General features: G+C 36.5%; 2 protein-coding genes across 2 annotated transcripts; one reads left to right on the top strand and one right to left on the bottom strand.

Moving 5' to 3' along the window:
* The first annotated feature begins 10263 nt into the window (after window positions 1-10263).
* Window positions 10264-10896, top strand: LOC113304986. The gene has a single exon (XM_026554105.1). The coding sequence runs from the start codon at window positions 10264-10266 to the stop codon at window positions 10894-10896; it is 633 nt and encodes a 210-aa protein (XP_026409890.1).
* Window positions 10897-13792: 2896 nt separating this feature from the next.
* LOC113303263 (blue copper protein-like) lies at window positions 13793-14492 on the bottom strand. Its single transcript, XM_026552291.1, has 2 exons — window positions 14213-14492; window positions 13793-14121 (listed from the first exon to the last, which is right to left on the bottom strand). The coding sequence occupies exons 1-2, from the start codon at window positions 14379-14381 to the stop codon at window positions 13910-13912; spliced, it is 381 nt and encodes a 126-aa protein (XP_026408076.1). The 5' UTR covers window positions 14382-14492; the 3' UTR covers window positions 13793-13909.
* Window positions 14493-14679: the final 187 nt, after the last annotated feature.

Below are 14679 nucleotides of genomic sequence, written 5' to 3'. Positions count from 1 at the left end.
CACAAAATGCAGGTAACTTAAATTTTATTTCCAAATGAACTGGAGAAACTTAAATTTTATTTCCAAATGCAGGGGAATTGGTGGTTTGGTTTTTGACCGGTCAAAACCACTATGTTTTTGATGTTGCAAAAATTTCGCAACTGTTTTGTTGCGACCATCTCATTTCGCAACGGTTTCCAACAGTTGCGACTTTATGACGTTGCAATAGTTTGAAACTGTTGCTACCAAAATTTTGCAACGGCAATACAGCCGTTGCGGAAAATTACAACATCGACTATCATAACAGAGCATAACTGTTGCGACCCCACTTTGCAACTGTCATTTATCGTTTTTAACCACTAAATTTAGTGTGGTGTTGACAAGGAATGTGACGAGGTGCAAGTGATTGTCAAGAACTCCGGGTTGTGGCATGCGGTGGAGAGTTCAATTGTTGAGTATGATATAGTTTCCGTATCTGCATTATGTGAGAGGTTCTATGGAGAAACTGATACAATGTTATTCCCATTCGGTGAGATGACGATAACTCCCAATGATGCTAATCAAATTCTAGGCGTTGAGATTGAGGGAAAAGCAATCAGTGATGGCTACGATGATGACATTTCTTGGGACAGGATCTTTGAATTGACCAAAAATTTGTTCGATTGGAATCAGATTGAGACAGAGTCTATGCTTGTGATGAAGGATGGTTATCTAAGCAAGAAGTTTAATCTAAAGAAGTTGAGGGACACATTATCTGGAACCAAGGAAATCTATGATAAGGAAGGTAGGGTGGACTTGGTGTGAATCAATGCTACCGCGTCAGCTTATTTTCTATATGTCCTGAGAAAATGTATCTTCCCCGACAGTTCCGGAAGCTTGTTCGACTGCAAGTATATTCAACTATTGCATACCTTAGATCAGATGCATCAGTATTCTTGGGGTACTGCGGTGGTCCCCTTCTTGAACAATGAGTTGACAAAAGATTCAATGGAACTCACTGCGCACGTTGATTGACACATTTTTGTGTCTAATTTGTCCTCAATGTCCGTATTGTTGGAACTATATTTTTGTACTAATATTGCGTTTTTATGTATTTTTAGGAAATAAACATTTTTGGAAAATTCGGCTCGAAAAGTTGATTTTGGCACCCGAAGGACAAGTATTATTCGGACTCTCGCTTTTGGATAAGGGGTAACCTAATTACTAAGGGGCACCCCCAGGTCACCCCAAGGAAGATGCTATTCGCACCTCTACTCTGGATAGGGGCTACCAGTTTCTTCCCCATTTGAAACGATTTTGGCAGGAAATTTCTAAACAGTTCTGGCAGAATTTCGGTCGTCAAAATGAAGGGGTTATGGGTCGATTCAATGGCTGAAATTTGGTATAGAGATGTGATATAGGTTAAGGAACATAGTATGGGTGACATGATCGATCAAATTTGGCTGGAATTTTTGGTATGATTCACACACCCAAAACAGAGCACGTGTACTGTAACACGAGCAAAATTGAAGTTCTTGTGTGCATGGGGGAGTTCTGCTGGCGTTGGAAGAGTGTTGAGGCGTGAATAAGTAGAATGGGAGCGTACAGGATCAAAGTTAACGCGTGCATGGGATTAAAAATGGAAATTTTCGTTATTATTGGCAGCCGAGAATATTTGGATTAAATGGAGAATATATGCAATCAATGGTCGGATTTTTGGCTCCAATTCACTATAAATACAAGGAAAAACAGTTTGGGAAAGGTGTCGAGAGTCTGGGGGGCTGAGGAGAGCCAGAGAAGAAGAAATTCGAGTTTTCCCAAACTCGGTTTCTGCTGCTGCTGCTGCTGATGAACATCGGGCAGTCTTATTTTCCACAGTGTTTGCGACACAGCTGCAGCAGTCTTAGTTTTTCACTGAGGGTCGTAGTTCTCTGGTTTTATTGTATTTCTCATATTCTCATCATTTGTAAACCATTTTTGATCCATAATAAATTATTTTGAGAGCATTTTTACTATGATGAGCTAAGTCCCTCGTAACCAAGGCAATGGAGGAAGCTATTCACGCAACATAAATGGGTAACTATTTCATTTAATTACATAATTCACCTAATCGCTGCTTTTGCAGAGTTTTAAATTATTTAATGATTGTCTTAATTATTTGTTATTCAGTTTGATAGGTTATGCTTGGTTTAATCTCTTGATAATCTATGCTTAAGGTTTACAAATAATGTTTGAGAATCTGTATGATTGATAGTGAATTAAAGATAAAAGAGGACTTAAGAATTGAATAGAGTTTTGAAATATTTATCATTCAATTTTGCATAATAGTGGAATCTAGTGTCTTGGTTACCTCGCGCCCACTTTGTTAATATTTTTGTATATAATTTTATTAAATCTTTAAATTTAATCTTCACAACTACGAGAGTTTGAACCTCATTACTACAACCCCAGAAAATCTTTAAATCTTTAAATAATGATTATATTATTTCTAGTTCAAATCCAAATAATTTTTATGATTATTCACCTATTGAAAAGGACGAGGATTTGATTAGGGATACCACCGTTTTAGACGATGTAGTTTTTCCTTTTGATTACGAAGCCGATAGTGGTTTAGAGGAACGGGTTCATTTCGAAAATACTGTTTTAGAGTCTAGCGACTTAGAAACAATAGTCTTGGAAGAAGAAGATAGACCCGTAGAGTTGAGTAAAGATGCACTACCTGATAATAACTTAGAAGAATCTCTTGAATATTTTAAGGACTCTGAAGATACGTAAATTCAAGAAATAATTAGAGGTCTATCTAGAGACACTGAAAACTCTAAGTTTGGGGGTGATTATCACTTCCATAGTGCCTTACCTTTAACTCTCAGAAAGTCCCCACACTTAGGACTTGATATCTGTGCCTCGACCATTTTACAAGATTACCTTCATACTCGTTTTCCCGAGACTAATGATGTCCAGGAAGAAGTTCAATCGTTAGAAACCCATCCTATGGTTGATGTGGTTTTCCCAGGCTATGATACCCAGATTGACTTTGTTTCCCCACCAAATAGTTTTCTTCCAAATGTGGGAACGTTTATATTTAAAATGTTTCGAATATTAAGTTGTGAGACTAAACCTAAATGATTTAGGAAATTAGAATCGAGACATTTGCTTAAGAGTGACCACTACACTCATTGTGGTCAATTTTGTAAGTCAAATCTTATTGAATTAGAGGATCCTCAGTTATTTAGGTTATTATTGTGCGCTTCTAAGATCATATTTGAGTTTTTCCAGACTCTAGGACCTAATGATTCGGATCCCACCTATGAAGAAACGCAACCAATGAAAATATTTTATTTAGACCCTTTCTTAGAACCTGAACCTGAACCACAATTAGATATAAATTTCTTAATCAGGAAATTAAGTAAGGGCATGCTAGTCTTGTTCACTTTCTTGGTTCATTGCAGTTTCCTTTGGTCAGCTCTATTTAGTTTTGAAGACCCACAGTTATTTCGACTGTTACTTTATGGTTCGAGTTGACTAATCCTTTCCTAAGTCTGGATGAAGACTTTAAACTTAGGACTTCTTGGGAGGTATCCCATGCTCATGCAACACGTTAATATCTTTCCTTAACTCTTTCGCTGCAAATGGTAACAGTTTCTCCTTGTTCATGCTTTTAGTTTCATCTTTAGAACATTGAGGACAATGCTAGATTTAAGTTTGGGGGTATGGGAGAAACTTTTTAGTTGCAATTATTAAACTCCAGATCCTAGAAATTTATGCCTATTAAGGTTCGCACTAACCAATCTAAGTGGATGGGAACATCTTGGTTGTAGGAGTTGAGGAACCAATCTGATTAGATGGAAACATCTTTAAAGTCTATTCATAAAAGCACAGAGATCAGGTGTTAGAAATAACATGATAGTTGCACCATATTTCGTTGAGTCCTTTTCATTTCTTTTTTTTATTTTTATTTTTTCATTTTAAACTATGTTTCTCTAAGTGATTAGGTGGGGCACACGATTCAAGTTGTTACCACTGCTAGGATGAATTAGAGTGACTGAGTTACTAAAAAAAAAAAAAGAGACCGGATCAGTTAAACCAATCGGAATAAGTATTAACACTTGGATAGCAATATGCGTGTGTTCTCCCTGTTTCCGTCGCCTAAGCAAGCGTGGAATGCAGGACCCGTGGGAACTATCGTGTAATCTGCTGACAAGAAGCATGCGCTTGGATCAAAAAGATCTATTCATGTCGTTAAGTTAAAAAAAAAAAATTGTTATTGTTCTGTGTAGTCAACTGCTGGTTCCCTTGTATTTGCCAGTTTGTTGATCTAGACTTAAGTTATTGACCACTGGTTCCCTTGTATATGCCAGTTGTGTTGATATTAGTCAGACCGGTATCTCAGTCCATTAAGATAGGTTCATTCTGGAAGTGGCCTTCAGACAGATATGTGAAACATCGATCATTTGGTTAACATCAAAACCATCTACATTTTTCTATTTCCATCTCCTTTTTCTATCCATATGATTAGTTTGACTCCGAATATGATGTCCATAGTGCAACTATCTTAGTAGAGCTCTGTCACTTTATATGAATTTTAGTATGCTTGAGTGCAAACTCGTGTACATCAATTGGAATTTCGCATCAGGGTACTTCCTCCTATAGTCAATAAGTATGCCAACCAAGGAGATTCTTTAGTGCCTTCCAAGGTTCTGCATAGACAAGCTAGGGTCTGGAGTAATGGTTTTGTGGGCACACCTCTGGTAAACCCTCCCGAGATTAACTCTGTTTTATTTATTTTTTATTAGTTTTGCTCGAGGACTAGCAAATATTAAGTTTGGGGGTATTTGATAGACACATTTTTGTGTCTAATTTGTCCTCAATGTCCATATTGTTGGAACTCTATTTTTGTACTAATATTGTGTTTTTATGTATTTTTAGGAAATAAACATTTTTGGAAAATTTGGCTCGAAAAGTTGATTTTGGCACCCGGAAGGACAAGTGTTATTCGGACTCTCGCTTTTGGATAAGGGGTAACCTAATTACTAAGGGGCACCCCCAGGTCACCCCCAAGGCAGCTGCTATTCGCACCCCTACTCTGGATAGGGGGCTACCAGTTTCTTCCCCATTTGAAACGATTTTGGCGGGAAATTTCTAAACAGTTCTGAGAATTTCGATCGTCAAAATGAAGGGGTTATGGGTCGATTCAATGGCTGAAATTTGGTATATAGATGTGATATAGGTTAAGGAACATAGTATGGGTGACATGATCGATCAAATTTGGCTGGAATTTCGGTATGATTCACACACCCAAAACAGAGCACGTGTATTGTAACACGAGCAAAATTGAAGTTCTTGTGTGCATGGGGGAGTTCTGCTGGCGTTGGAAGAGTGTTGAGGCGTGAATAAGTAGAATGGGAGCGTGCAGGATCAAAGTTAACGCGTGCATGGGATTAAAAATGGAAATTTTCGTTATTATTGGCAGCCGAGAATATTTGGATTAAATGGAGAATATATGCAATCAATGGTCGGATTTTTGGCTCCAATTCACTATAAATACAAGGAAAAACAGTTTGGGAAAGGTGTCGAGAGTCTGAGGGGCTGAGGAGAGCCAGAGAAGAAGAAATTCGAGTTTTCCCAAACTCGGTTTCTTCTGCTGCTGCTGATGAACATGAAGAACACGAAGAACGGACCTCCAATAGCAGTCGTTTTTCTACAGTGATAACGACTCACACCTGTGGGTCGTACATCGGGCAGTCTTATTTTCCATAGCATTTGCGACACAGCTGTAGCAGTCTTAGTTTGTCACTGAGGGTCGTAGTTCTCTGGTTTTATTGTATTTCTCATATTCTCATCATTTGTAAACCATTTTTGAGCCATAATAAATTATTTTGAGAGCATTTTTACTATGATGAGCTAAGTCCCTCGTAACCAAGGCAATGGAAGAAGCTATTCACGCAACATAAATGGGTAACTATTTCATTTAATTATATAATTCACCTAATCAATGCTTTTATAGAGTTTTAAATTATTTGAATGATTGTCTTAATTATTTGTTATTCAGTTTGATAGGTTATGCTTGGTTTAATCTCTTGATAATATATGCTTAAGGTTTACAAATAATGTTTGAGAATCTGTATGATTGATAGTGAATTAAAGATAAAAGAGGACTTAAGAATTGAAAGAGTTTTGAAATATTTATCATTCAATTTTGCATAATAGTGGAATCTAGTGTCTTGTTTACCTCTCGCCCACTTTGTTAATATTTTTGTATATAATTCTATTAAATCTTTAAATTTAATCTTCACAAGTCCGAGAGTTTGAACCTCATTACTACAACCCCAGAAAATCTTTAAATCACACGTCAACGGAAATCTATGTCTCTTCCAGGTAATTTTGTTGTCTAAATCATTTATATTTGCAAAGTGCTCGTAATGTAAGATTCTTACTAAACTTTGTGTTTGCATAGGTTTGCATATATGAGCACTTCCCTACTTTAGTGAAAGCCAACCCCTACATCAAAGTAAATGACAAGATTGCAATTGATAAGCCAAGAGGACATAAATACAGTTTTAAGGGTGCTCAAGATAAGGATATGTCGCAGCATCTTATCAAAATGCGAATCTCCTTGGACAAATTGACTGCGGTTGGGATAATATTTGATCCATATCGAGTTGCTAGAAATGAAGGTTTAATCCAAAGGAGAGATGATGTTGCATTCTACTACGGTCCCTTGTTGTACCACCATGGATTTTTAATGTACGATCTACATCGAGTAATGCGAAAAGTGGGTTACGTCCAAGAAGAACCCCGTACCGGTGATACACCGTTTTTTAAAGTGGTAAGGGGATCGTGCATCACATCCCAAAAAAGTATTGGCGTCCATTATGATCCATCACCAGGTACATCTTATTGGAGGGAAAGACAAAATCATAAAATCGATACGAGTCTTTTGGACGAGGTGACCGAAGGTCATGAAGATCATGAAAATTACATGCCGTGATACTTGGGTTTTGCTCGTCCTACTGTGATTAGGGAACAAACTGTTGAATAAGCGGCTCGTAAGAGGAAGATGACACCGAAAGACCCAACAACAAGTTTTAAGAACTTTGTAAGTATTTTAGAATTGTTCTTATTATTTTATGACTACATTATCTAATCATTCTATTAATTGTTTGTTGTTTAATTGAAAATAGAAGGAGCATTTGAAGACCACTGTGAAGGTAATGTGTTGCGAGAGAAAGATGAGAGCTTTTGTCGATTGAAGAGCAAACCAAGCACATTGACTATGCTAGAAATGTTGACAATGAGGATGCCACCGAAATATTCCAGCAAGCTAATGCTGAACTAAAGAGGGAAGAACAAGCCAAGAGGGAAGCACAAGCCAAGATGAATGCTGACAAAAAGAGGGCTCGTTCCCGTGGTGGTGGTAGTGGTCGTGAAAATGATAAACGGGGCCGTCGTCGTGGTCGTGGTCGTGAATGAATGCATTCCTAGTTTATTTCTTTATGTTGTGGTAGACAAAGATTAGTGGTTGGACAAATATTTTCTTTAAGAATTATGGGACATGTTTTCGTATTTTGGACAAAAAATATTGGATTTCTAGTTGTTGAATGAATGGTTTGTTTATCTATGTAAAGTTTCAATCATTCCCCGCCGGAAGGGTATTGAGTTATTTAATTGTTAAGTTACAGTGCCGACTAAAACAGGGCCGACAAGGTTGTGAACTGGAAGACTGTCGGCCTTGACAGCAGAAGAAGAAAGATACCAGGGTCGGCAAGGTAAGAAAATACATTTTTTTCCGGCAATTTAATGGCCGGAAAGTTGATGAACAAATTCCGTGCCGACTAAAAAGAGCAGAAAATTACCTTCTCCTGTGTTACAAAAATTATAAATTCGTCAGGGTAAGAAAATTACAACCCCACCGACTATAAGTTAGCCAAAAATGTATTAAAAAAGTACTTTTCCGGCGGTATGCAGCTGAAATGACCTCTTTTGTGTTACAAAAATCATAAAGTCGGCAGGGTAAGAAAATTATGACCCTACCGACAGTGTGTTAGTCGACATGTTTGGGAAACAAAAACCTAGCCGACGAATTCAAAATTCAAATTTTTGCAAATACAAGTGCATTGATTCACTACCATAACGGCCAAATTTGGGCACTATCCTATAAATACACTAGTTCCATGTAGAAAACAACACACACCTATTTTCATATACTCTCCAAATCTCATATCATCATATACTCCATCTAACTCTCCCAATACCTCTACATACAACAATGGCATCATTTGGTTCAAATTAATATTTGGCAATCACCAAATCCTGGTACGCGGAAACTCGAGTTAGAAGGCAGTCCTCCGTAAGGGTGTATGCCGTAACCTTTTGGGCTCGGGTATACAACAAATATATGCAAGAGTTTGGGAATCCTTAATGGAAGAAGTGTTCAAAAAATTCATGATAGGCACCTAGTCATCGAAAATGCGATACTTACTTATTTAGCTATCCAAACACTGATTATCAACGCTACCCACTTTAAGTTGTCCATTGAACAATTTGTATGGATTTTTGTGGTTTATTTTACGTGATCCATGTTGTTTGATCATCCTACTAAACACCACTAACAAAGTAAGCTTGTGTTTTATTTTTGTAGCATGAAGTCGTCAGAGCGCTCTACTTGGAGGAAAAAGGGGAAGCATTCTCATTCGATGCAACCTATCAATTCATGGTATCCAAAATCCCAGAGTATGACCCGGACTTCATGGAGGGTGCATCGGACGAATATTGATGGTTTTAGTGTAGGTTTTGTAGGTATATCTTTATGTAAACCCTCACGAGACTATAACTCATCCACTAGGGTCGCCTAGGGGTTCAAAGACTTGATGCACATGCTAACTACATTCGTTGTTCCAACGATAAGGAGTTATATTTTATGTTTCAATCAATGTAGTAACAAAAATTGCATGAATAAAGTGAATTACATCTTCCCATTCTTTGTTTTTTGTTTAAAGGTCGGCAAGGTTACAATGTCGACTATGGGATTGCCGACAATGTTATAGACAAGGTAAGAAATTAATAAATTTACGACTAGTAATGCATAGAGTCGGAATGTTCTTCATCTGTAGACCTTGCCGGACATAGGTAGTCGGCATGTTCTTCATCCGTAGACCGTGCCGACCATAGGAAGTCGACATGTTCTTCATCCGTAGACCTTGCCGACTTTTCACAAAATGAAAAACTGGTTTTGATTGAAGTCATGAGACAAAATTTTTAATCTATTCCATTCATAATTTCAAAAGTTTTAATCTACTCAATTAATTAAGCTAATCAGATTTTTTAGTGTTAACTAAACAAGGGTATATTAGCCATTTTGAAAATACATGGTTAAGGGGTGGCCTATTTTACTTCTAAATGTCTTGGGTTTTGTCTCATTAGGTATACCCCAATTAATCCGGGTATACTCCAATTAAGCCAGGTTTATAATGGTTACTGTGATTTCGGCAGTAAATACAATTCAAAGAAAAAAAACACAACCGAACCAAGAATTCGTCCAAAACCATCCAAGATTAATAGTTGAAATAACAAACAGAGGAAGTCGAAATTTAGCTAGATAGTCATTCTATATCTACGAAAGAGTGATCCTAAATAATTTCCATAACTAATTAACAACGCAGGACATGTTCAACTTTTCATTTTTTTTGATAGAAAAAGGGAGCATACAAATGGGTTAACACAAACTCAAAAACAAGAAAGAAAACTGAGCCTAGGTTTGAACCTAGCAAAGAAAGCAACGAACAAGGCTACATTCACTCTATTTAGTTTTTTTGGAAGGGGTTCTTTTCCCTCTTCGTAGCTTCTTTTTGAATAATAAACCAAGATACTATGAAGAAGATAGAAGGGATCAACAAGTTGTCGTTGATACAATAGTATGGATAAACTATGAGAGTTGACACAATGTGGTTGGATCAACTGGTACAATTGACATGAATTGAATGGATAAACAAGTTTCGTTGATCCATGGTACGTTTTTTAGAAGTTTACTTGGGTTGCGAGTATTACTGGTTTTAAGAGTTTATTTACGTAAGAATTGTCTATAAGTTTCTTGTTAGAGTTTGGTTTTGTTTAGGAAAGTCTTTTTACTTGAGAGTTAAGTTTGTTAATCATATAAATATGCTGTTGAGCCATGAGTCGAAACACATCAATTAAGAGAAGTTTGGTTGAGTTTAGTTTTGTGTTATTTCATTAAGTCTTTGATATCAGATTATCTACATCTGGTATCAGATTCTAGGGATGTGGGTATGAGTTGTTGAGTTGAAGATGATGACGAGTTTAAGTTCAATTAAGGTACCTTTGTTTGAAGGTAAAAACTTCGAGCACTGGAGGTTGCAGATGGAAAATATTTTCACATACCAAGAGGTATGGGATATTGTGAAAGATGGTTATGTAGAACCAGTAGAAGGAGCTGTAGTTGAAGAAGCTGCGCAAACCCTATTAACTGAAAACATAAAGAAGAATTTTAAAGCCACATACATTATTCATCAAGGTATTCATGAATCTCTCATGGAAAGAGTGATTTATATTAAGCAAGCTAAAGCAGCATGGGATGGTTTGGTAAGCTACTACACAGGATCTGACAAAGTCAAGAAGGTTAGATTACAAACTCTGAAGAGAAAGTATGAATTGCTGCAGATGGAAACTACTGAAACAATATCAGATTTTTTCTCAAAAACATTAAACCTTGTCAATGATATGAAAAATAATGGTGATACTATAGAAGATTCATCCATTGTAGAGAAGATTTTAAAAATATTGCCTGAGAAATTTGAATCAAAGGTTACTGCCATAGAAAAATGCAACACAGTTGCAACTATGACTCTTAATGAGTTGTTGGGTTCATTACAAGCTTATGAACAAAGATTACAAGAGAAAATAGTTGCTGCAAAACAAGTTTAAGAGGCACTTCAGAGTCAAGTTAGCTGGAGAAACAATCAAGGAAAACCTAATGCTGGAGGTTTTCAAGGAGGATACAACAATGGAAGGAGATCAAATAATGGGAGTTATAGGAAGCCATTTTATAGATAAAAAATACAGTATTATAATTGTGGAGATTTTGGACATATTGTTATCGAGTGTCCAATACCAAGAAAGACAGTGGCTAATAATTACAAAGAAAATTTCAAAGCTAATATTGCAGAAAGTCAAAAACAAGAAGAAGAAGAAAAAAAGGATGAAAACATGCTACTTGTTGACAAGTTTATAGAAGAACATGGAATTCAACATCAACTAACTGCAAGATATACAACACAACAAAATGGAGTTGCAGAGAGGAAGAATAGAACCATAATGGAGATGTCAAGAACTATAAGAAGAACAAAAGATTTACCAAAAGTTTTTGGAGTTATGCAGTTGACACAGCTGTGTATTTACTCAACAGATTTCCTACAAATAGTTTGAACAACATAACACCAGAAGAAGCTTGGAGAGGTGTAAAACCAAGTGTAAGACATCTGAGAGTTTTTGGGTGCATTGCATATGCACATGTACCCAAAGAACTAAGAAAGAAATTGGATGACAAGAGTGAGAAGTGTATCCTTGTTGGTTATAGTTCAGTAACCAAAGGATATAAATTATACAACCCAGAAGCAGGAAAAGTGTTTACAAGTAGAGATGTGATGGTTAATGAATATTCAAAATGGAACTGGAATAATGAATCAACAACGAATGTTGATTCACATAACACTAGATCAACAATGAATATTGATTCAATAAGGAATGTTGATCCACCTACTGCTGTCAGAACAGTTCCAATTGTAGTTGAAGAAGAAATACAAGCTCAAGACAATGTTGAAGAACAACATGAGGAAGCAAGAACTGAAACAATAACACAACAATAAAATACAAGAACATGAAGAAAATATATCATACCTGCTAGGTTGAATGATTATGTTTTAACAAGCGACGATGAAGATGATGATGATGTAATGAACTTTGCATTGTTTGGAGATTGTGATCCTGTAGCTTATGAAGAAGCTGCTAAAGAACAAGGTTGGATTCAAGCCATGAATGAAGAATTGGAGTCCATTGAGAAGAATAACACTTGGGAACTGACAAAACTTCCACCAGGAAAGAAACCTATTGGTTTCAAGTGGGTTTAGTAAACAAAATATAAGTAAAATAGTGAAAAAGAAAGATTAGTTACTAAGGGATATAGACAGAGACAAGGAGTTGATTACTCATAAGTGTTTGCACCAGTTGCAAGACTTGATACAGTGAGAATGATTAATGCTTTAGCTGCACAAAAGAATTGGAAGATTTTTCAGATGGATGTGAAGTCAACATTCGTGAATGGAGTATTGGAAGAAGAAGTTGATGTTGAGAAACCATCTTGCTACATTATGGAGGGGAATGATAATGAAGCTAAAAAAAGCTTTGTATGGTCTGAAACAAGCACCAAGAGCTTGGTATACAAGAATAAATTCTTATTTTCTCAAGAAAGGTTTTACAAGATGTCCACATGAGCATACTTGTATTTGAAAGATGACGGTCTTGGCAGTCATATTATAATGTGTTTATATGTGGATGATCTCATATTTACTAGAAATAGTTTAGAGATGATCAAAGAATTCATGGAGGATATGGTGAAGGAGTTTGAGATGACATATCTTGGTTTGATGTCATCAAAAAAGGTATGTTGAAGGAATTTTGAAGCGTTTCAAGATGGATAATTGTAATCCAATTTTAACACCAGTAGAAGAAAGACTGAAGTTGTTAAAAGATGGATCAGGAGCGCTTGTGAATTCAACAGATTTTAAAGGTCTTGTTGGATGTTTAAGATATTTGACTGCTACAAGACCTGATATCATGTATGCAGTTGGTTTGCTTAGCATATTTATGGAGTCACCAAGACAATCTCATTCACATGCTGCAAAACGTATTCTGAGACATGTCAAAGGAACAACTAGTTTGGGAATATTTTATATTGTTTCAGAAGATCCAAAGTTGGTTGGTTTTACTGATAGCGATTGGGCTAGAGATACAGAAGGAAGAAGAAGTACATCATGTTATGGATTTCAGCTGGGAACTGGTTTTTTCTCTTGGTCATCTAAGAAGCAACAAGTTGTTGCACTATCTACAACAGAAGATGAGTATATAACTGCTAGCAACTGTGCTACACAGGTTCTATGGTAAGAATGATGCTGAAGTCATTGTTTCAAGAACAAACAACACCAACAACAATAGTTTGTGATAATAAGTCGACAATTTCACTAACTAAGAATATAGTACTTCATGAATGAAGTAAGCATATTGATATCAAATATCATTACATCAGCGAACTTGTAAGAAATAAGGAGATAGCTATTGAGTTTGTTGAAAGTGAAGAGCAAGTGGCTGATATTTTCACCAAGTCTTTGAAGTCTAACACTTTCATTTATTTACGTGGAAATCTTGGAATGATTAGCAAAATCTTGGTTTAAGGGAGGCTGTTGAAGAATAAACCAAGATACTATGAAGAAGACAGAAGGGATCAACAAGTGTCATTGATACAATAGTATGAATAAACTATGAGAGTTGACAGAATGTGGTTGGATCAACCGGTACAGTTGACATGAAGTGAATGGATAAACAAGCGTTGTTGATCCATGGTACGGTTTTTAGAAGTTTACATGGGTTGTAAGTATTACTGGTTTTAAGATTTTATTTACGTAAGAATTGTCTAGAAGGTTTTTTGTTAGAGTTTGATTTTGTTTAGGAAAGTCTTTTTACTTGAGAGTCAAATTTGTTAATCGTTTAAATAGGCTGTTGAGCCATGAGTCGAAACACATCAATTAAGAGAAGTTTGTTTGAGTTTAGTTTTGTGTTATTTCATTAAGTTTTTGATATCAGATTTTCTACACTTCACATTGTCAGAAACCCTGGCCAGAATTTTTTTAGCTATGCCATTTTTTAGCAACAAACACTCGCACTGTTAAAACAGGTTCAACTGCAGAGGGAATAGTAGTTGACTTGTGGATGCCAAGTTACGAAGACCAGATGGACTCAAAGGATGGGACTGGGAGTTCGAGGGAAGTTGTTTGGTTAATCCACTGCTGTCGGAGGTGATGGGTTTATCCGAAGCGCAACTAGAATATTCGGCTGCTCTCACTTCATCAACTGTATCCGTTGGTCCATAGTTAAACACTGCATGTCAAGAGTACACAACCAGCTTAAGATAGAATTAGGAAGTGATACCAATTAAAGAAATGAAGACCAACCACCAAAAATGATTTACCTAGGGTGTCACCAACAGTAAACGTCTTCCCACCAACCCATGATTGGTAATCCACATACGGCGCCCAACCTAAGGTGTCACCGACAGCATACTGATTTGCCAAATTTGGCTCTGCAGAAATACAAAACACAACCAAGACCGAAAACAAAACTCGCCCAGTACTTCCCATTTCAGATTCCAGCAAGATAAGAGAGATTTGCAGAGATATGAAGAGAGAATTTGCTATACGATCTGACAACGAAGTCGATACAATTGCTTATATAGTACTCCTCCTATGGTTGGTAAGGACTATATGGAGATCTAAAAGAGAATCTGATTTGTTAAAGTAGTAAATCGATCGCACTTAATCTCACTTATAATCCTATAATAATCAAAAAGTTGCTGACAATTTTTAGTAAAATTAAGTGCGCAACACATGGAAATGATAGAACTGGTTCATTTTTGTTTAGTTTGTAAAGTATTATTAA

Source organism: Papaver somniferum, chromosome 8 (genome assembly GCF_003573695.1).
Source record: "Papaver somniferum cultivar HN1 chromosome 8, ASM357369v1, whole genome shotgun sequence".
NCBI lineage: Eukaryota > Viridiplantae > Streptophyta > Magnoliopsida > Ranunculales > Papaveraceae > Papaver > Papaver somniferum.
This window is presented reverse-complemented; position numbering and strand designations above follow the sequence as displayed.